The 21,915-nt window shown below is 44.8% G+C and overlaps 1 protein-coding gene across 4 annotated transcripts in view; it reads right to left on the reverse strand.

Moving 5' to 3' along the window:
• Positions 1 to 307: 307 nt before the first annotated feature.
• The window catches only part of KLHL5 (kelch like family member 5), a 55,948-nt gene continuing 34,340 nt past the window's right edge, over positions 308 to 21,915 (reverse strand). For all 4 annotated transcript variants that reach the window (XM_070757115.1, XM_070757117.1, XM_070757118.1 and 1 more), the window contains 6 exons: positions 13,402 to 13,588; positions 12,567 to 12,791; positions 10,477 to 10,639; positions 6,738 to 6,950; positions 4,808 to 4,979; positions 308 to 1,877 (listed from right to left, as the gene is read on the reverse strand). In XM_070757115.1, coding sequence (XP_070613216.1) covers positions 1,821 to 1,877; positions 4,808 to 4,979; positions 6,738 to 6,950; positions 10,477 to 10,639; positions 12,567 to 12,791; positions 13,402 to 13,588 — 1,017 coding nt within the window. In that variant the 3' untranslated portion in view covers positions 308 to 1,820. The remainder of the gene's footprint in view (positions 1,878 to 4,807; positions 4,980 to 6,737; positions 6,951 to 10,476; positions 10,640 to 12,566; positions 12,792 to 13,401; positions 13,589 to 21,915) is intronic.

Genomic DNA, 21,915 nt, shown 5'->3' on the forward strand with positions numbered 1-21,915 from the left:
AATCGGGTAACATATAAACTTTTAGAAAATTCCACACGGGAATCTATATTATGAAATAATTGAGCCACAGACATTTAATCTTAGAGAAATTGATCAGTCTTTGATTTGGAATGTAACTGAACATATGAAATGGGCCAAACATGATTATTATTATTTTTGTTACAAAATAACAAAACTCTTGTCTATCTAACAAAAATCTGTCGATGCCTGTATAAAACCTGTGGAAACGTCTCATTTAGGATCAAGTTAGCCACAATCATGGAATGTTTTTTTAATAATAATAATAATAATAATAATAATAATAATAATAATAATAATAACTTTTAATCAACCTCATCAGGTGTCCTTTTACTGCAACGTAAGTGCAGAAGAAATGATCCATAAAGTGACAATACAATCGCAGTTCGGAAAGATTTGCAGGATTATTTCTAGATTAAGTAAAACTTGAGTAACAAGACACAGGGTACTCAGTGATGGAAAGTTCTTGGAAAATATACTCCATAACCTATTTCCAAGTGTAAGACAAGAATTAAAATAAGGCTTCGGTTTAAAGAGAAAAGAGTACAAAATATCTCTGAAAGAATTACTGGTTGTCATTGACTTACAACAATTTGTTTTAACGACCGCTGAAAGTTATGGCCATTTTTCACATGTACGACCAACGTGGCATCTCCACGGTCATTTGATCAAAATATAGACTCTTGGCATCTACATAAAGGTGGTCAATTCCCCTAAGAACTGTGTTGCCCTCCGAGTCTGCGGAGAGGGGCGGCATACAAATCCAATAAATAATAATAATAATAATTAACAACTGCACTGATTCACGTCACAACTGTGCCAAGAAGAGTCGTCGAATGGGGTGAAACTCAATGAAAAAATGTCTCACTTAGCAACAGAAATGTTGGGCTCAACAATGGTCGTAAGTCAAGGACTACCAACACAGGCATTGGAGGTACAGCATTTCTCAAATTAGAAGTACACTTGAGACAGTGGTACCTCTACTTACAAACTTAATTAGTTCTATGACCAGGTTCTTAAGTAGAAAAGTTTGTAAGAAGAAGCAATTTTTCCCATAGGAATCAATGTAAAAGCAAATAATGTGTGCGATTGGGGAAACCACAGGGAGGGTGGAGGCCCTGTTTCCTCCTAGGAGATTCCTAGAGAGGCCCCATGGAGGCCTCTCCCCGCTTTTTCCGGCCCTGTTTCCTCCCAGGAGATTCCTAGAGAGGCCCCACGGAGGCTTCTCTCTGCCTTTTCTGGTTACAGTTTCGGAGGCTCGGGTTTGTAAGTGGAAAATGGTTCTTGAGAAGAGGCAAAAAAATCTCGAACACCCGGTTCTTATCTAGAAAAGTTTGTAAGTAGAGGCGTTTGTAGGTAGAGATACCACTGTATTTCCTTTGCATTTGGTTTGTTGTACCATGTCCAAAAAAGAAAAGAAGAAAAGAAGGAACGGCAAACAATAAAAGAAGCATTTGGAACAAAGCAAGACTAATAAGCATCTTGCAAAAAGGACTTAAATGAAATTGCAAATCTGTGTCTAGAAGCCAAACAAAGAAAGTTCCTTCCCCTTACTTCAAACATGCTATCTTATCCATAATGTATTTCCATTAACGATACATATAGACGTATACATAAACTGGCATTACTAATGGTGGTGTTTTTTTGTTGAAAAGTGCACAATGTTGGTCCTTTTAAAAAATCCTTTATACAAATAGATTCAAGGTCAGTCTCTTTGCCTTGCGGAGATACACAGTACCTGGCATGTTTAGGCTTTAATAATTTGATGTGAAATCACCAAAGAGTCTACAATTGTTTCGCTACTAAAGTTTGACAGTCACCACACAAGCGCCAGCTCTTCCGAGGCACAATGGTGCAACCTGAAATAGGAAAAGAGTAAAAATTAAAAAAAAGAATCAAGGACAAAATTATCAATATGATTCACAAAAGAAAAGTAAGCTTTTCAGTGGAACAGCCTGCGTCCAGAAATTGTGGTTGCTCCATCACTGGAGGCTTTTAAGAATAATTTAAACAGTCACTTGTCTAATATGGTATAGGTCAGTGTTTTTCAACCAGTGTGCCGTGGCACACTAGTGTGCCGCGAGACATGGTCAGGTGTGCCGCGAAACTCAGAGAGAGAAAGAAAACAAGAGAGAGAGAAAGAAAGAAAGAGAAAGAAAACGAGAGAAAGAAAGAAAGAGAAAGAAAGCAAGAGAGAGAAAGCAAGAGAGAGAAAGAGAACAAGAGAGAAAGAAAGCAAGGGAGAGAGCAAGAGAGAGAAAGAAAGTAAGAGAGAGAGAGAAAGAGAGGGAGGGAAGGTGGGAGAAAGAAAGACATAGAGGGAGGTAGGGAGGGAGAGAGAGAGAGCAAAAAAGAGGAAAGAAGGAAGAGAGAAAGAAAGAGGGATGGAGAGAGAGAAAAAAAGGAAGGGAGAGAAAGTGGGAGAAAGAGAAATAGAGCGAAAGGGAGGGAGAGAGAGAGAGCAAAAAAGAGGAAAGAAGGAAGAGAGAAAGAAAGAGGGATGGAGAGAGAGAAAAAAAGGAAGGGAGAGAAAGTGGGAGAAAGAGAAATAGAGCGAAAGGGAGGAAGAGAGATAATTTTTTCGTCCAAACTTTTTTTAGCCTCATCCCCTCAATGTGCCCCATGGTTTTGTAAATGTAAAAAATGTGCCGCAGCTCAAAAAAGGTTGAAAATCACTGGTATAGGTGATGGTGAACCTCTTTTTCCTCGGGTGCCGAAAGAGTGTGGGCGTGCACTATCGCGCGTGCGTGAGTGCACACACCCATAATTCAATGTCTGAGGAGGGCTAAAACAGCTTCCCCTAGCCCCAGAAGCCCTATAGAGGCCACAAATGGCCTGTTTCCCAACTTCTGGTGGGCCCAGTTGCTGTGGTTGGCTCTGGCCCAGCTCCTGCCCCAGGGAATGGGGAGGTAGATGCAGGGGAAAATTCAACATGTCACAGGCCGGTGTTATTGCTGACAGAACCAGTCCAGAGTTTAGTTTCCTCGGACAAAGAAGAAGGCGGGAGTGACTCGGCAGAGGGGGACTTGGCACACAGCCCAGGCAGTCAATCTCCCTTATCTTCCTTTGATTCGGATGATGATGTTTTGGACCCACGCAAGCGCAGAATTATGCGTAGGAGAGACCAAGTAAGAACATATTAGAGGAAATCAGGGAGGCCACCTGTGTTTGGGTGGGGCTCCAGTAATTAGGGCTGCTGTTATAAATAGCAGCATGTGGGTTTGGCCGTTGTGGAAGAATATCTGATCGGAGTTCGTCAGGAATCTTGTGTTGCTGGACTTTGTTGCTTTTTCACGCCTTTGAAACCAAAGCAGAGCAACGTGTGTGTGTGTCTCACTTCGTTGGAAGAAGAAGGGGTGTGAAATTTCTTCACAGCTGCTAGCTAAGTACTTAATGACTGCTTACGGGAAATTGTACAGACTACGCGGTTGTTTTGGGAAGAGTGCTCTTTGCAATACAAAAAGAGTGCTTTGTTTATTTTGAATTTTGTGATAAAGAACATTGTTTTGAATTTTCAAACATGTGTGTGTCTGAAATTTGTATCCTTGAATTTTCGGGAGGCTCCTATCAGAGAGCCTGGCAGAACACAAGTAGGCTCATGTTTCGCCCTTCCCAGGCTACAAAGGCTCCCCTGGAGCCATGGGAGGGTAAAAATGCCCTCCCCCATCCCTCCGGAGGCTCTCTGGTAGCCAATGCCCTCCTAGAATTTCTGTGTGAACCAAAAATCTGCTGGCCGGCACACACATGCACACTGGAGCTGAGCTAGGGCAATGGCTCGTGTGTCAACAGATATGGCTCCATGTGCCACCTGTGACACCCGTGACATAGGTTTGCCATCACTGGTATAGGGTCTCCTACTTGAGCAGAGGGCTGGACTAGAAGACCTCCAAGGTCCCTTCCAGCTCCTATTCTATTCTATTCCACTCCATTCCATTCTATTCTCACTCCACTCCTCTCCTGTATTATATTCTATTCCACATTCCATTATTGGGATTAGCTGATTGATTGAAATTTCGGCAAGGCCTGGTGGTAAAATGAAAGTGAAACTAAAACTGCATAGGCAAATTGCTGCATAGGGAGGCAACTGCTGAAACTGGCTGTTTGTTTCTTTGCTGCAAGCAGGTAAGTAAATAACTATAAATGCCTATAGAATGTTCCAATTATTAGATTTATTTTTTAAAGACTGCTTTATTATTGTTCTAGACAACTTAACAAAATGAAGCTTTTTAAAATAAATGCTTGATCTGAAGAGGCCCAGTGCTATTGTACCTTCTTTTAAATAATAAGAGAATAATGTATACTTCCAGAAAGCCACATCAACTTTAAAGATCTGTAAAAGTATAATCTGAAATGTAACAGTGCCCTGTTTTGCCATTAAGATAAGGCAGGTGAGTTAAACCCTGATGTAGTCATGTTTGGAATAGATCGCTTTAAATAATTTGGAGGAGTTAGTGTGATTACATTTAAGAAAACTTTCTGGCATTAATATACAACCATAATGTACATTTCTCCAATTCTTTGCTATTTCTATGGATCAGGCACACATGCACAGAAATATGCAGCAAACACTATTGATTGATTGATTGATTGATTGATGGGAAGTAGAGGCCTTTTTTTCTTGTTTTCCTCCCCCAAAACTAAGGGGCATCTTATACTCTGGCGCGTCTTATACTCTGAAAAAATACGGTAGTTTGGGAATAAAATGTCTGCAAGGAAGCAACAAAGCTCAGATATAACCAAAGACCCCACAATCCCAGATGTACTGGTCAGCTCTTAACCTCCACATTACCTGTGTCCACTCATTTATCTGAGGATCGTAAGATTCCACTGTATTAAGGTACGCCTGTCCGTCGTATCCTCCCACAGCGTACAGCTTATCTCCAAGAAGGCAAACGCCCACCGCGTCCCTGCTGATGCTCATTGACGCCACAGCTGTCCAGACATCTGTTTTGGGATCGTATCTATTTTTTGTAATATAAAAAAAAAACAAGTTTCCATTTTGTTTCACTGCAGAACTGTCACAAAAATATCTGCATGTGTTTGTAAGTTACTCTCCTGAAACTTGTTTTGATTTTTTGTCAAACAGTGATCCAACGAAAGATAAGGCCTTGAAACTCCACCCAATAAGAGTTTACAGGGAGTCTTCAACTTATGACTTCAATTTGAGCCCAAAAGTTGTGTTGCTAAGGGAAGAAATGCGTTAAGTGAATTTTGGCTCGTTTCACCACTTTTCCTGCTGTTTTTTTTAAGTGAATCACTGCTGCGGTTAAGTTAGTAACGTGGTTGTTAATTAAATCTGACCTCCCTGTTGAGTTTGTTTGTTTATTTATTTGATTTGATTTTTTAATGCCACGCTTCTCCTTAGACTCAGGGTGGCTTACAACATTAGCAATAGCACTTTTTAACAGAGCCAGCTTATTGCCCCCGACAATCCAGATCCTTATTTTACCCACCGCGGAAGGATGGAAGGCTCAGTCAACCTTGAGCCGCTGATGAGGTTTGAACTGGTGACCTGCAGATCTACAGTCAGCTTCAGTGGCCTGCAGTACTGCATTCTACCTGCTGTGCCACCTCGGCTCATTTTACTTGATAGAAGGTTGCCAAAGTGGGGGTCTAGTACTTTTCACTTCCTCCTGTTGGCCATGCCTGATTGGTTTCCAGCCTTCCGTCTCCGACTATTGGGCTCTGCCTTTTCTCCTGGCTGTTTGGCCCAGCCCTTCCATCACAGCTGCTTAGTCACAGGCCTTTCTCAGGGAGACAAGGGGAATGGAACTTCATTCATAGAGAAGTGGAAGAGAATGGAACTCCGTTCAAACTGGATAAGTGGGGGGTGGGGTGGAAGAGAAGGCATTGCTTCTGCAAACACTCATAGAGAGCAACTGATGCAAACAGAAGGAGAGAAGGGGAATGAAACCCATTCACATGATGAGTTGGGCAGACTTGAACTCCGTTCAAACGTGATGAGCGGGGAGGGGGGGAGAAGGAAGGAAAGGCATTGCTTCTGCAAACAGTCATAGAGAGCAAATGATGCAACAGAGGAAGAGAAGGGAAATGGAACTCCGTTTAAACTTGATGAGTGTGGGGAGGGGACGGAAGGCAAGGCATTGCTTGCTCCTTTGATTGGCTGGTGTCCCATGTTCCCAAAAGCCCGGGGTGAATGGGGTTTTGTGCCTGTTCGGAGAAAAGTGGCCAGAATACTTGCGGGACCTCCTTCTGCCGCATGAATCCCAACGACTGGTTGCGTCCCACAGAGTCGGCCTTCTCCAGGTCCCGTTAGCCAGACAATGTCACTTGACAGGGCCTAGGGGAAGAGCCTTCTCTGTGGGGGCCCGGCCCTCTGGAATCAGCTCCCCCCCTGCACTGCTCCCCCCCTCCTCGCCTTCCATAACATTCACCTATGTCGCCAGGCTTGGGGCAATTAGGTCTTAGCCCGCTGGCCAACAAAGTGAGATATATGTTGTACGATTGAACTGGTATGATTGTTTTTAAATATTGGATTTTTAGATTGTAATTTTAAATTTAATTAGATTTGCCGTTGTGCTGTATTGTTATATTATATGCAGTGAGCTGCCCCGACTCCTCAGAGAAGGGTGGCATACAAATCTAATAAATAAACAAATAAACAAACAAACAAATAAACAAACAAATAAATAATTGAATGAATGAATGAATGAATGAATGAATAAATAAATAAAGTTGGCAATTTATTGGTATCGTACCTTTCTACACAATCGGACAGCCTTGATGTCAGGTTAGAAGCGGGTGCATCGTGACCGCCGATGGCATACAGGAAGCCATTCCAGGTCGTTACTCCCACGCCGCCTCTTCGTTTAGACATTTGAGCGCAGGGCGTCCACTTGTTCGTGTGCGGGTCAAAGCATTCTACGGACTTCAAGCAAGAACTTCCATCTCGGCCGCCTATCGCGTAGAGCCTGCAAACGCACATAGATATTTTGTAGAGGTAACATTAGCTATCAGTTTCCATGCAGAACAAAATGAGGAAAACCCCAAACCGACGCTGAATTACATCTAACTGCAGGGGGAGGGGGGATAATAATAATACAGTGAAAGTTTGAAAAGCAACATTGCAAATATTTTGCAGATCAAGTTCATCAGGATGAAGCCTGATTGCTCCTGTTTTCTAATAATTCTTTATTCTGAAGATCAGCCTTTAAATGTCTTATATAGGAAAATGCGCGTGTGAGATTGTATCATGCCAAAGTGGGAGTATAAATGTGAAACTGGAGCAGTTTATCATGTTTTGTTTCTCATAATTTGCTTTCAATCATCTACAAAAAAATTTAGCCAATTGCTGTGAAGCTCTCGAGATCTACAATGCGGGGACTGAACAAAGGGAAATTTTGGATTGGAAAGCAGTTTTTTCCAGGTATTCCTCCACAGATAATTCAGAAGTAGAAACTATTAATCAAGTAGAATCTTTTCATTCGGCAACTAAATACAAAGGAATTGTGGTTTTTTCCCCCTTTCCCTCCACAAATTTTCCTCTGACTCTGAACTTGTGGTTTTCCACTGTACCTGAAGCAGTATTAAAACATTTATCATAAATTATAGTAAGGATTAGTGCTTAATGTAACATTAATCATTATGAGTGTTAAATAAGACCAGGTCTTATATCAATTTTTTCTCCCAAAGACTCATTAGGTCTTATTTTCTGGTTAGGTCTTATTTTGGGGAAAACACGGTGCTAACTGCATCCATCTGCCTGACTAGCTTAGCTGGGGCTTATTTGGGGGGTAGGGCTTATATTACAAGCATTCTGAAAAATCATTTTCCATGATTTTCGGTTCTCTGAGCATGGGCTGAAAGAAAATGCTTTCAGCACATGCATGAAAGCAAAATCACGTTGGGGACACGTGAGCACACACAAAACATTGTGATGTGCACGCAGCATACTGGTTAGGAAAAGGTAAGGGACCCGCCCCTGATGTGATCCCCTTTCATGACTTTTTGACGAGCGCAATTGAAGGGGAGGTCAGATTCATTTAAAAAAACATGTTACAGAATTCACTGCGGTGATTCACTTAACAACTAGAAACATAGAAGACTGACGGCAGAAAAAGACCTCATGGTCCATCTAGTCTGCCCTTATACTATTTCCTGTATTTTATCTTACAATGGATATATGTTTATCCCAGGCATGTTTAAATTCAGTTACTGTGGATTTACCAACCACGTCTGCTGGAAGTTTGTTCCAAGGATCTACTACTCTTTCAGTGAAATAATATTTTTTCATGTTGGCTTTGATCTTTCCCCCAACTAACTTCAGATTGTGTCCCCTTGTTCTTGTGTTCACTTTCCTATTCAAAACACTTCCCTCCTGAACCTTATTTAACCCTTTGACATATTTAAATGTTTCGATCATGTCCCCCCTTTTCCTTCTGTTCTCCAGACTACAGTGATCCCCCTATCATTGCGAGGGTTCCGTTCCAGGACCCCCCGCAACGAGCGGGTTTTCGCGAAGTAGCGCTGCGGAAGTAAAAACACCATCTGCGCATGTGCAGATGGTGTTTTTACTTCCGCAGCGCTAGCGAGGAGCTGAAGATTGGGGGCGGCGCGGCTGTTTTAAAACGTCGCCGCCGGCATGGGGGGCTTGCCAGCACCCCCCGGACCCCCAACCCGGGTTTGGGGGGCTGCTAGGAAGCCCCCCATGCCGGCGGCGACGTTTTAAAACAGCCGCGCGGCTTCCCAATGAGTCCCGAAGACAAACGCGGAAGTTCGCCTTTGACGTTTGTCTTCGGGACTCAGTTGGGAAGCCGCGCGGCTGTTTTAAAATGTTGCCGCCGGCATGGGGGGCTTCCTAGCAGCCCCCCAAACCCGGGTTGGGGGTCCGGGGGGTGCTGGCAAGCCCCCCATGCCGGTGGCGACGTTTTAAAACAGCCGCGCCGCCCCAATCTTCGGCTCCTCGCTAGCGGGCAGGCAGGCGGCGGACAAGCCGTTCGCTGGCGCTGCTCGCTCGCGCTTCCCAGCTGAGTCCTGAAGCGAATTTGCTTCAGGACTCAGGTGGGAAGCGGCGAGAATGAACGGCGTGGGCGCGGGACGCGCGAGCGGGCGGCGGACAAGCCGTTCGCTAGCGCTCGCTCTCGCCGCTTCCCAGCTGAGTCCTGAAGCGAATTCGCTTCAGGACTCAGGTGGGAAGTGGCGAGAATGAACGGCGTGGGCGCGGGACGCGCGAGCGGGCGGCGGACAAGCCGTTTGCTAGCGCTCGCTCTCGCCGCTTTCCAGCTGAGTCCTGAAGCGAATTCGCTTCAGGACTCAGGTGGGAAGCGGCGAGAATGAACGGCGGGGACGCGGGACGCGCGAACGGGCGGCGGACAAGCCGTTCGCTAGCGCTCGCTCTCGCCGCTTTCCAGCTGAGTCCTGAAGCGAATTCGCTTCAGGACTCAGGTGGGAAGCAGCGAGAATGAACGGCGTGGGCGCGGGACGCGCGAGCGGGCGGCGGACAAGCCGTTCGCTAGCACTCGCTCTCGCCGCTTTCCACCTGAGTCCTGAAGCGAATTCGCTTCAGGACTCAGGTGGGAAGCGGCGAGAATGAACGGCGTGGGCGGGCGAAGGGCGGGCGGCAGCGAGGAGTTTGCGTGGGCGGTGGGGAAACTCCTTGCTGATGCCCGCCGCTCGCCCTCCCGCCAGCAAGAGGGGGAAGACCCAGGGAAGCCGCCCGGCAGCTGATCTGCCGGGCGCCATCTACGCATGCGTGCCCATAGAAAAAAAGGGCACGCATGCGCAGATGGTGTTTTGACTTCCGGGTTGAAAAATCGCAAATTAGCCCGTTCGCAATGGTCGGGGACGCAATAACCGGGGGATCACTGTATACAGATTGAGTTCATTAAGTCTTTCCTGATACGTTTTATGCTTAAGACCTTCCACCATTCTTGCAGCCCGTCTTTGGACCCGTTCAATTTTGTCAATATCTTTTTGTAGGTGAGGTCTCCAGAACTGAACACAGTACTCCAAATGTGATCTCACCAGCGCTCTATATAAGGGGATCACGATCTCCCTCTTCCTACTTGTTATACCTCTAGCTATGCAGCCAAGCATCCTACTTGCTTTTCCTACCGCCCGACCACACTGCTCACCCATTTTGAGACTGTCAGAAATCACTACCCCTAAATCCTTCTCTTCTGAAGTTTTTGCTAACACAGAACTGCCAATGCAATACTCAGATTGAAGATTCCTTTTCCCCAAGTGCATTATTTTACATTTGGAAACATTAAACTGCAGTTTCCATTGCTTTGATCATTTATCTAGTAAAGCAAAATCATTTACCATATTACAGACCCCTCCAGGAATATCAACCAAGGCAAGAAAGGTCACCAAATGGTTGCAAAATTTACTTAACAACCGTCTCACTTAGCAACAGATATTCTGGGCTCAATTCTGGTTGTAAGTTGAGGGTTACCTGTACCAGAAAGCCTTAACTTTTGGTTGTCTGTTACTTACTTTCCACTTAGTACTGCTACACCCACTGTACTCCTTGGAGTTGACATACTGGCCACGAAGTTCCACTGTCGAGCCTGTGGATCCCACCTTTCCACTGTGTTCAGGTAGCTCCAGCCATCGTGCCCTCCCACAGCGTACATCGGACCTTCCAATACTGCCACTCCTTCAAAGAAAGCGAACATTCAAAATTCTGGACCAGAGATTTCTTCTGCTCTTGAAGGGCAAACCAGATCTCTATATTTTCATAAACAATTTTCAGAGAACATAAAAATATCTCCAGGGAGATGCCGGGAATATTGTGTTCCACAACTATTGTGCTCGGGTAGGATATAATATGAGAAATCAAGTTTAAGAGAATAATACAAATGAGGATTGTTTTCTATGAGACATTTGGTTAAGATAAAGCAAAAAGGCGGGGGCGGGGGGGGGGGAAGAATGATTAATTAGAAGATTAAGAAAGATGGAGAAGCAAAGATGGCTTAAAATTAAAAAGGCAGGCGGAATAATAATTAACACAGTAAATTAAGCTAATAGTGATCAATTGGGGGGGGGGGGGAAGCTACTGGAAATTAATTGGTAGAAATTCCAGATGGTAAATTAGACCTTTTTCCCTCTCTTCTTTCTTTTACAAGCACATAATTACAGAAAAATATACCTGGGAAAAAGTGTTACATATATAAAGAATTTATGATTGGTTGAAGTGTATAATCATGTATTTATTGTAATATTACACTATTTGAAGGTATATGGATTTAAGTATGGATTTAAAAATTAAAAGTTTAATATTCATAATGTATTACTTGAAAGACTTAAGAGCAATAGACTTGTATCTTTTAATGATCCCATAATCCCTTGCGAGGTGGAATTTGGGCAACTAAATGCAGCTGAATGTTTAGTGGCCGTATGCCCTTCCCTGTCGCCAGTGGGAAGTTTTGTTCAGCAGATATAGTCCCATTGTGTCCAGTGAAACATCTGTCTCTACCTAGGATCGAACTCACAGCCTCTTGATTGTGAGGCAAGAGCTCCAACTCTAGGCCCCTGCACCACTCAGCACTTAGACTTACGAGGGTCACCCAGAAAGCAATGTGCCACATTTTTTTTCTCAGCCTACAGTAATGGTACGAATGCGAAACTTTAGATATACATTATTTGAATGGTCAGGAGTGCGTGTGTAAATTTTGCCTTTCTTCAGACAGATAGCGTAACTGCGGCAGTGTTTTGAAATGGCGTCTGTAAGTGACGTACTTTACAAACAGCGTGTCGTCATTGAATTTCTCACTGCGGAGAAAGAAACTGTTGGGAACATTCACAAATGTTTGTGTAGAGTTTATGGAGAATCTGCAGTCGACAGAAGTATGGTTAGTCACTGGCCCTGGTTTGACCAGCCTATTAAAGTTGTTGCCTGGGGTATGGTCGCCACGCATGCTACAGCTACTAGGAGCCACAGGTGAGAGCTGAGTGACAGGTTTGGGCCAAAAGTGAACGAGCTGCCCTAAAAGAGCTGCTGTAAAAGGGCACGACATGCTCCTTATTTTTATTTATTTATTTATTAATCAGATTTGTATGCCGCCTCTCTCCACAGACTCGGGGCGGCTAACAGCAATAATAATACAATGTAAACAAATCTAATATTTAAGTTAATTTAAAACCCCAATTTAGAAACCAATCATACCTACTAACATACCATGCATAAATTTTATAAGCCTAGGAGGAGGGAAAGTCTCAATTCCCCCATGCCTGATGACAGAGGTGGGTTTTAAGGAGCTTACAAAAGGCAAGGAGGGTGGGGGCAACTCTGATATCTGGGGGGAGTTGGTTCCAAAGGGTCGGGGCCGCCACAGAGAAGGCTCTTCCCCTGGGTCCCGCCAAACGACATTGTTTAGTTGACGGGACCTGGAGAAGGCCACCTCTGTGGGACCTAACTGGTCGCTGGGATTCGTGCGGCAGAAGGCTATCCCTCCCTGAGCACTCCACACTCCTCCCCAGACCCAGAAATAAAACATTGGAATCGCTTACTTGAATTAATTTGGTAAGAGCTCAACTCGTAACACTTTTCTAAAAAACAAAAAAATGTAAATATTTATACATACCAAGCCCGTGCCTGTGAGTTGACATGGGGGGCATCACGCTCCAAGTTTTGGTCTTGGGGTTATAACACTCCACAGTATTCAATGTTTTTAGTCCATCTCTACCTCCTACGACGTACAATTTATCGTCTAACACGGCGACTCCAAACTGCAATCTTCTCCCATTCATATTTGCAACCGGAGTCCACATGTTGGTACGGAGATCGTATTTCTCAATGCTGGTCGCTCCTTAATAATAGTACAACGTTAAAAAAAAATACTACTTGGAACTATAATCGCAGTTCTGTGAAAATGAAACAGGTAGGACTCCATGCAGAAGGTTAATGATAGAAGGTTGTCAGGTCAAAGCCATCATTTGATTTGGAGACTTTGGCCTGCCTCATATTATGTATTAGACTGTATTCGGGCTGTGAGAATTTGGGAGGGGTTGCTGCTTGAGGGAAGTAGAAAAGTAGCTGTAACCAATTCCTACTAGATTCTCAAGGTCATCCCTTGTCCAACACCTGTCCAGAAGTTGATAGGAGTAACGGACACGTTGGCATGAAGGAGACTGGTCAACATGATGAACTTGTGTGAACAAGGGAATGAACTTTAAACTGGGTGGAGAAATCCTCATAACCTTAGATTCGGGTTTTTCACAGAAGTGCCACCATGGCCCTGATAATAAATTGGAACTTTGAGGAATGCTGTGCTTTGGACTCTGATTTAATTTTGGGTGCTATTTGGAATCCTGACAGTCTTACTAATTAAACAGATCCAAACCGGGACGTCTCTTTATACTTGAATTGACTCCCTGTATGATGGATTAGTTTTTAATCTTTTTTCTATACCAATATACCTTTAGTGGCATCCATGCCTCCCACTGCAAACAGGACGCCCACGGTAGATTTTCTAGGCTTCGTGCGAGGGCTCTGCAACATGGGTCTCCTCTCTGGCAACAAATGGTACTTCATGGCTTCCATGATGAGTTTTTGACATTCAATGTCATCTCTGAAGAGGGCGTTGTTTTCCATGTCGGCTAGAAACTAGGTTAAAGGGAGAAATAAATTTGTTGAATTGCTAAACCATAATGGTGGATCAGGAGTAAGCCAGCAGGAAATGTAAATTAATTTGGCACTGTGAAATATCATCTAAGCCAGAGATGTCAAACTTGATTTCATTCAGGGCCACATCGGGGTTGTTTCATCTTAGGGTGGGGTGGAGTGGCTACTGGTGTGCTGCGAACATAGCTTCAGGTCTCTGACATGTGCACGTGCCCTACCAGGATTTTGCTTCTGCGCATGCGCAGGAAGCAAAATCTCACGAGGGGACACGCATGAGGGATTTCAGCTTTTTTTTTTTGCTTCCGGGCATGCGCTGAAGCAAAAAAATCCCCGAAATCTCACAAAAGATTTTGCTTCCCGTGCAAGTGCAAGTGAAATTTCAGTGGGGCGCGGGCGCATTCCGATCAATATGTACACTTAACAAATGATTTGCAATAATCAGGGTATAAAAAGAACAAGTATAGTGATACCTTGTCTTACAAACTTAATTGGTTCCGGGACGAGGTTCTTAAGGTGAAAAGTTTGTAAGACGAAACAATGTTTTCCATAGGAATCAATGGAAAAGCGATTAATGCGTGCAAGCCCAAAATTCACCCCTTTTGCCAGCTGAAGCGCCCGTTTTTACGCTGCTGGGATTCCCCTGATGCCCCCCTCCATGGGAAATCCCACCTCTGGACTTCTGTGTTTTTGCAATGCTGCAGGGAAATCCCTGCTTCACTGGCAACGGAAGTCTGGAGGTGGGGTTTCCCAGCGAAGGGAGTATCTTTGAAATCGCAGCATCGCAACAACACCGAAGTCCTCGAAACCCCACCTCCGGACCTCTGTGTTTTTGCGATGCTGCGATTTCACTGAGGCTCCCCTCGCTGGGAAACTCCACCTCCGGACTTCCGTTGCCAGCGAAGCACCCATTTTTGCACTGCTGGATTCCCCTGCTGGAATTCCCCTGCAGCATCACAAAAACACGGAAGTCCGGAGGTGGGGTTTCCCTTGGAGGGGAGCCTCAGGGGAATTCCAGCAGTGCAAAAACGGGTGCTTCGCTGGCAACGGAAGTCTGGAAGCGGGGCATCCTAGCGGCGGCGGTGGGTTTGTAAGGTGAAAATAGTTTGTAAGAAGGGGCAAAAAAATCTTAAACCCCGGGTTTGTATCTCGAAAAGTTTGTATGACGAGGCGTTTGTAAGACGAGGTATCACTGTACTAGTTTTAAAAGTTCTGTTTTAAAATTTCTGTACTAAAAGATTCTGTAAATCAAAGCTGGCTTTAACTATTTTCTCTAACATAAAAATCCATTTACCCCTGTGGTAATTGCTCTGCTAGATGAAACTTTCACACAAAGCATTTGTGCTGCAGCAAGGTTAACTAACACTGCAATAAACATGTAGAATATAGAAATTTTATTATCCGTTACTGCTATCTAGTTCTGCGCTTTATGTGTCTGTAACTGCTGAAAATTTCATTAGCATTATGAGCGTCGGAGAATATAAGCTTCAAGTGATTCTGTATAATTCCTAACAAACAAAGCAGCATAACGTTCATAGGCATCAAAATCATGTTTTACAGTGTTACACCTCACTGAAGAGTAATATGTTTACTTTAAATTATCTATATTTGCTGCCTTCTGTCCAAATCAACGTTAAAATGTTGGAACTCTAATAACTGTTTAACTGATTTAGTAAAATAGAATCATCAACAATTATTGATCTAAAATTTAGGGAAGCTTATTTTACTATAATGTAACAAATTAAAATTTCTGGAATAGTAATCAGAGCCAGGAAACATTATTGATTTTTTTTTCTTGTTCTTCCTTTTCTTACAGCAACTTAAATCCATATATGTATGTTTTGGACATCTATGGACATCCCAAAGATGCTTTTTCAGGAGGCAACTGGACTTTCTTGCCTTTCTTTGAAGATGTTTCGCTTCTTATCCAAGAAGCTTCCTCAACTCTGACTGGATGGTGGGGAATGGAAGGATTTATATTCCTTGCAGACCGCTGGTCATTTGCATCCTTTTAGAGGACATAGATTAAACCTGCAGTTGGCCTCAAGGGCTCTCTAAAAGAGCACAAATGGCCAGCTGTCTGCAGGGAGTATCAATCCTTCCATTCTCCACCATCCAGTCAGAGCTGAAGAAGCTTCTCGAATGAGAAGAGAAACGTCTTCGAAAGAAAAAACAGATAGCCCAGTGGCCTCCTGTAAAAGCATCTTTTACTTTATTTTATAATCATAATTATTCTGCAATGCATGTTAGAAAAGAAACAAAAAAAGCAGACCGATATTAACCAGCAAGGGTCATAGCTGATTTGGAGTTTTTCCTTTCTAATTCAAATTCTAACTGCATCGCCACGCAGAGCCTCTCCACATTTCTAAATTCAATTTTTGATTTGAGCTCAGCAGCACGAGCATTGCATTCGGTTCATACCGAGCAAGACCGAAATAAATCAGTTAACCGGATCTGACAGATTAATAATGCAACTACAGGTCTTTGTGGCGCTTTTCTGAGTGTACCATTTTAAACCAACTGTTTTACAACTGATTGCCATGCACGTAAGGTGGCAGTTGGTTTGTCATTAATTTTAAGGCTGACATAGAAAAGGGAGCCATTGATTTTAGTTACTTGGACTATCAGGCTCTAGATGACGGACGCTCAGGATTTTAACCATTTTTTCCTCCGAAATGAATATACAGTGGTACCTCATCTTACGAACGCCTCTTCTAACGAATTTTTCAAGATACGAACCCGGTGTTTAAGATTTTTTTGCCTCTTCTTCCGAACTATTTTCACCTTACGAACCCAAGCAGCTGCTGCTGGGATGAAGGGGTTTCTTTCCCCCCCCCTTTTTTGAAGAAAGAAAAGGGAGGGGCTGCTTGGAGTAGGAAAGATTTTGCAGAGAACAACGTGCTTGCAAAGGCACTGAAAGGGTGTCTTTTTAAGAAAGAAAAGGGAGGGGCTGCTTGGAGTAGGAAAGATTTTGCAGAGAACAACGTGCTTGCAAAGGCACTGAAAGGGTGTCTTTTTAAGAAAGAAAAGGGAGGGGCTGCTTGGAGTAGGAAAGATTTTGCAGAGAACGTGCTTGCAAAGGCACTGAAAGGGTGTCTTTTTAAGAAAGAAAAGGGAGGGGCTGCTTGGAGTAGGAAAGATTTTGCAGAGAACAACGTGCTTGCAAAGGCACTGAAAGGGTGTCTTTTGAAGAAAGAAAAGGGAGGGGCGCCCCCCTTGCCTTTCTTCCTTCCCACTCACCCTTTAGCCTAGCCTTGCTTCTTCCACCCGCCCCCTTTAGCTGCTCCTCCCTGCCCTCTGTTCGCCTCCCTTCTAAAGTTTGGGATTTTCCTGAAGGATTTGCACGCATTATTTGCTTTTACATTGATTCCTATGGAAAACATTGTTTCATCTTACAAACTTTTCACCTTACGAACCTCCTCCTGGAACCAATTAAGTTCATATGATGAGGTACCACTGTACATGAAAGTGAAATTGTGTAGACTTTGGAGTGTGGGACTGTGGGAAGAATTGGGGTGGCACATTAACTTTCCATTAGGATGATCCATTGCTGAAGCCTGTACATAAGAATCTAATCAACTAACGGTCAGAATTAAATTTGTGCTACCTAAGAGTCAACGGAATTTAAGAGGTGTTGGACTTGCCATATTTTTTGGAGTATAAGACACACCTTAGATTTTGAGGAGGAAAATAAGGGGAAAGATTCTGCCTACCAGGTATTCACCTGGCTAGTCCTTAGTCCAGTGGTGATGAACCTATGGCATGGGTGCCACAGGTGGCACGCGGAGTCATATCCGTTGGCATGTGAGCCGTTGCCCTAGCTTAGCTCCAACGTGCATGTATGTGCCGACCAGATGATTTTTGGCTCGCAAAGAGGCTCTGGGAGGGTGTTTTTGGCTCGCAAAGAACCTCCAGGGGGATGGGGGAGGGCGTTTTTACCCTGTCCGGGCTCCAGGGAAGCCTTTAGAGCCTAGGGAGGGTGAAACATGAGTCTACTGGGCCCATTAGACTTGGGAAACAGGCCGTTTCTGGCCTCCAGAGGGCCTCCAGGGTGTGGGGGAAGTTGTTTTTGCCCCCCCGGCATTGAATTATGGGTGTGGGCACTCGTGCATGCGTGATAGCGCACATGCACACTCTTTCAGCACCCCAGGAAAAAAAGGTTCGCCACCACTGCCTTAGTCTATTCAGCTTCAGCACATTAGTTTGCTGGTTTTGAGCATGCATGCTTGCTTTTTATTCCCTGGCTTGGGATAAAAAACAGTTTCTAAAACACTTTACTCCTCTCTCTCTCTTCAGAGAGAAACAATGAGAAAAGCAGGCGAAGGGAAGATCGCTTTGCTAGCAAAACACATTTCATTCGTTAGCAACTTGTTAGGGCTGAAAAAAAGGTGGAAGATCACTTGCTAGCAAAGCATGGAAGATTGCTTCACTGTTAGTTAGGGCTGAAAAAAGGCTCAGCTAATTGTCGGAGGGAGCAGCAATAAACAAAGCAGGCAAAGGAAAGATTGCTCACAGAAGGTCGCATTAACACCTCGTTAGGGCTGGGGAAAAAACTTAATAAAAGCTCCATTCGGAGTACAAGACGCAGCCAAATTTTCAGTCTCTTTTTGGGGGGCAGGGGGAAGGTGCCCTCATCACCTCGAGGCTCGACTACTGTAACGCTCTCTACATGGGGCTACCTTTGAAAAGTGTTCGGAAACTTCAGATCGTGCAGAATGCAGCTGCGAGAGCAATTATGGGCATCTCTACGTATGCCCATATCACTCCAACACTCCGCAGTCTGCATTGGTTGCCGATCAGTTTCCGGTCACAATTCAAAGTGTTGGTTATGACCTATAAAGCCCTTCATGGCACCGGACCAGAATATCTCCGGGACTGCCTTCTGCCGCACGAATCCCAGCGACCGGTTCGGTCCCACAGAGTTGGCCTTCTCCGGGTCCCGTCGACTAAACAATGTCGTCTGGCGGGACCCAGGGGAAGAGCCTTCTCTGTGGCGGCCCCGACCCTCTGGAACCAGCTCCCCCCTGAGATTAGGATTGCCCCCACCCTCCTTGCCTTTCGCAAACTCCTTAAAACCCACCTCTGCTGTCAGGCATGGGGGAACTGAAACATCTCCCCCTTGCCCATGTTGTTCTGGTGTTAGATTGATTGTGTGCTTGTTTTTTTATATTCTGGGGTTGTTTTTTATGAATTTTTTAGCTTAACATTGTAATTGGATTGGTGGGTATTGGATTTGTTATTATGTATTGTTTTTACCTTGTTGTGAGCCTCCCCGAGTTTGCGGAGAGGGGCGGCATATAAATCCAATAAATCTAAATAAATCTAATCTAAGGTGCATCTTATACTCTGAAAAATACAGTAGATAGTTTGTGAGACCGGTTCCTCTCTTGACACTGCCCTAGACTCTGCCAACACTTCTCTGGTAGTATATACAAAACTTTCATTTATTTATTATTTATTCATTCGATTTCTATGCCGCCTTTCTCCTGATACTCAGAGCGGCTTACAGCATATTAGAAATCTAAATAAAATTACATTCTAAAACTCCTACAGTTAAAAATTAGACAAACAGATTCATGCGTCATACATCCTACATTCATTCATTGGGCGGGGCAAAATATCAAAGTTCCAATTTCAGTAGGATTTGATAATACAGTGGTACCGCTACCTACAAACGCCTCTACTTACGAACTTTTCTAGATAAGAACCAGGTGTTCAAGATTTTTCTGCCTCTTCTCAAGAACCATTTTCCACTTACAAACCCGAGTCTCTGAAACTGTAACTGGAAAAGGCAGGGAGAAGCCTCCGTAGGGCTTCTCTAGGAACCTCTTGGGAGGAAACAGGGCCGGAAAAGGTGGGGAGAAGCCTCTGTGGGGCCTCTCTAGGAATCTCCTGGCAGGAAACAGGGCCAGAGAAGTTGGGGAGAAGCCTCTGTGGGGCTCCTCTGGGAATCTCCTGGGAGGAAACAGGGCCTCCACCCGCCCTGTGTCTTCCCCAATCGCATGCATTATTTGCTTTTATATTGATTCTTATGAGGAAAATTGTTTCTTCTTACAAACTTTTCTACTTAAGAACCTGGTCATAGAACGGATTAAGTTCATAAGGAGGTTTTTGCCTCCTAAGGACAATCCCATCTGTCCGTCCATTACCCTGGGGGGGGAATTATTGACCCCCTCGGAGAGGGTCCGCAACTTGGGAGTCCTCCTCGATCCACAGCTCACATTAGAGAACCATCTTTCAGCTGTGGCGAGGGGGGCGTTTGCCCAGGTTCGCCTGGTGCACCAGTTGCGGCCCTATCTGGACTGGGACTCATTGCTCACAGTCACTCATGCCCTCATCACCTCGAGGTTCGACTACTGTAATGCTCTCTACATGGGGCTACCTTTGAAAAGTGTTCGGAAACTGCAGATCGTGCAGAATGCAGCTGCGAGAGCAGTCATGGGCTTACCTAGGTATGCCCATGTTTCACCATCACTCCGCAGTCTGCATTGGCTGCCGATCAATTTCCAGTCACAATTCAAAGTGTTGGTTATGACTTTTAAAGCCCTTCATGGCACTGGACCAGAATATCTCCGAGACCGCCTTCTGCCGCACGAATCCCAGTGACCGATTAGGTCCCACAGAGTGGGCCTTCTCCGGGTCCCGTCAACTAAACAATGTCGGTTGGCGGGCCCCAGGGGAAGAGCCTTCTCTGTGGCGGCCCCGACTCTCTGGAACCAACTCCCCCCAGAGATTAGAACTGCCCCTACTCTCCCTGCCTTCCGTAAACTCCTTAAAACCCACCTTTGCCGTCAGGCATGGGGAAACTGAAACACCTCCCCCGGGCATGTACAATTTATGCATGGTATGTTTGTGTGTGTGTTTGTCAGTAAAATGGGGTTCTTTTTAAATATTTTAAATTATACAGTTATACCTCATGATATGAACTTAATTGGTGCAAGGAGGAGGTTCGTAAGACGAAAGGTTCGTAAGACGAAACATTGTTTCCCATAGGAAACAATGTAAAGTCAATTAATCCGTGCAACCAAAAAACCCCCCGCAAAAAAACGGGTTTTGGCGACTGCGGAAGTTCGGCTTTGGCGTTCAGCTTCAGGAGACAGCTGGGAAGCGGCGCGGCTGTTTTAAAAGGTCGCAGCCGGCCTGGGGGGCTGGGAAGCCCCCCAGGCTGGCTGCGACCTTTTAAAACAGCCGCGCCGCTTCCCAGCTGTCTCCCGAAGCCGAACGCGGAAGTTCAGCTTTAGCGTTCGGCTTCAGGAGACAGCTGGGAAGCGGCGCGGCTGTTTTAAAAGGTCGCAGCCGGCCTGGGGGGCTTCCCAGCACCCCCCCGAACCTGGGTTCAGGGTTCGGGGGGTGCTGGGAAGCCCCCCAGGCCGGCTGCGACCTTTTAAAACAGCCGCGCCGCTTCCCAGCTGTCTCCTGAAGCCGAACGCTAAAGCCGAACTTCCGCGTTTGGCTTCGGGAGACAGCTGGGAAGCGGCGCGGCTTTTTTAAAAGGTGACAGCCGGGCTGGGGAGCTTCCCAGCAACCTCCCGAACCGAACCCAGGGTTCAGAAAATTTTTGCCTCTTCTTACGAACTTTGTTCGAGTTACGAACCGGCGTTCGGGAGACTTCTGGGAAGCCCCGTCGCCCGGCTGTCACCTTTTAAAACAGCCGTGCGGCTTCCCAGCAGTCTCCGAACGCCGGTTCGTAACTCGAACAAAGTTCGTAAGAAGAGGCAAAATTTTTCTGAACCCCGGGTTCGTATCACGAGTTGTTTGTAAGACGAGGGGTTCGTATCTTGAGGTACCACTGTATTTGGATTTGTCATGAATTGTTGTATCTTGCTGTGAGCCGCCCCGAGTCTGAGGAGAGGGGCGGCATACAAATCTAAATAATAAATAAATAAAATAGATAAATAAGTAGAGGTACCACTGTATTTCCCATTAATCACAGTCACTGGCATCGTTTGGCATTTTAAGATTCTACAGCCTGGAACAATTTATATAAAATTATAAATATCAGTAACTGGAAGTCTGTTTCATTCTACCAGGCCACAGAACAAATCTACATGAGGATGGCTTGTTTGAAACAAATTCAGTTCTCATCTCCCCAGGTGACCATCTTTATGCATAACTGGAATAGACTACAAAATACTCATTTCAATATCTCCTGATGTTTTAGTGCTTTGAAGCTTTCATTAACCAAGGATATACCCACCCTTCACTTGAGATACGTTTGTGAGCATTTAATTAAGGCATCATGAATTTACGTTCTCACTGAACACAGGACAAATTCTACTTGAGGAATTCACATCGCTGGAGGAATCCCCAAT

This window comes from Erythrolamprus reginae, chromosome 7 (assembly GCF_031021105.1).
Source record: "Erythrolamprus reginae isolate rEryReg1 chromosome 7, rEryReg1.hap1, whole genome shotgun sequence".
NCBI lineage: Eukaryota > Metazoa > Chordata > Lepidosauria > Squamata > Dipsadidae > Erythrolamprus > Erythrolamprus reginae.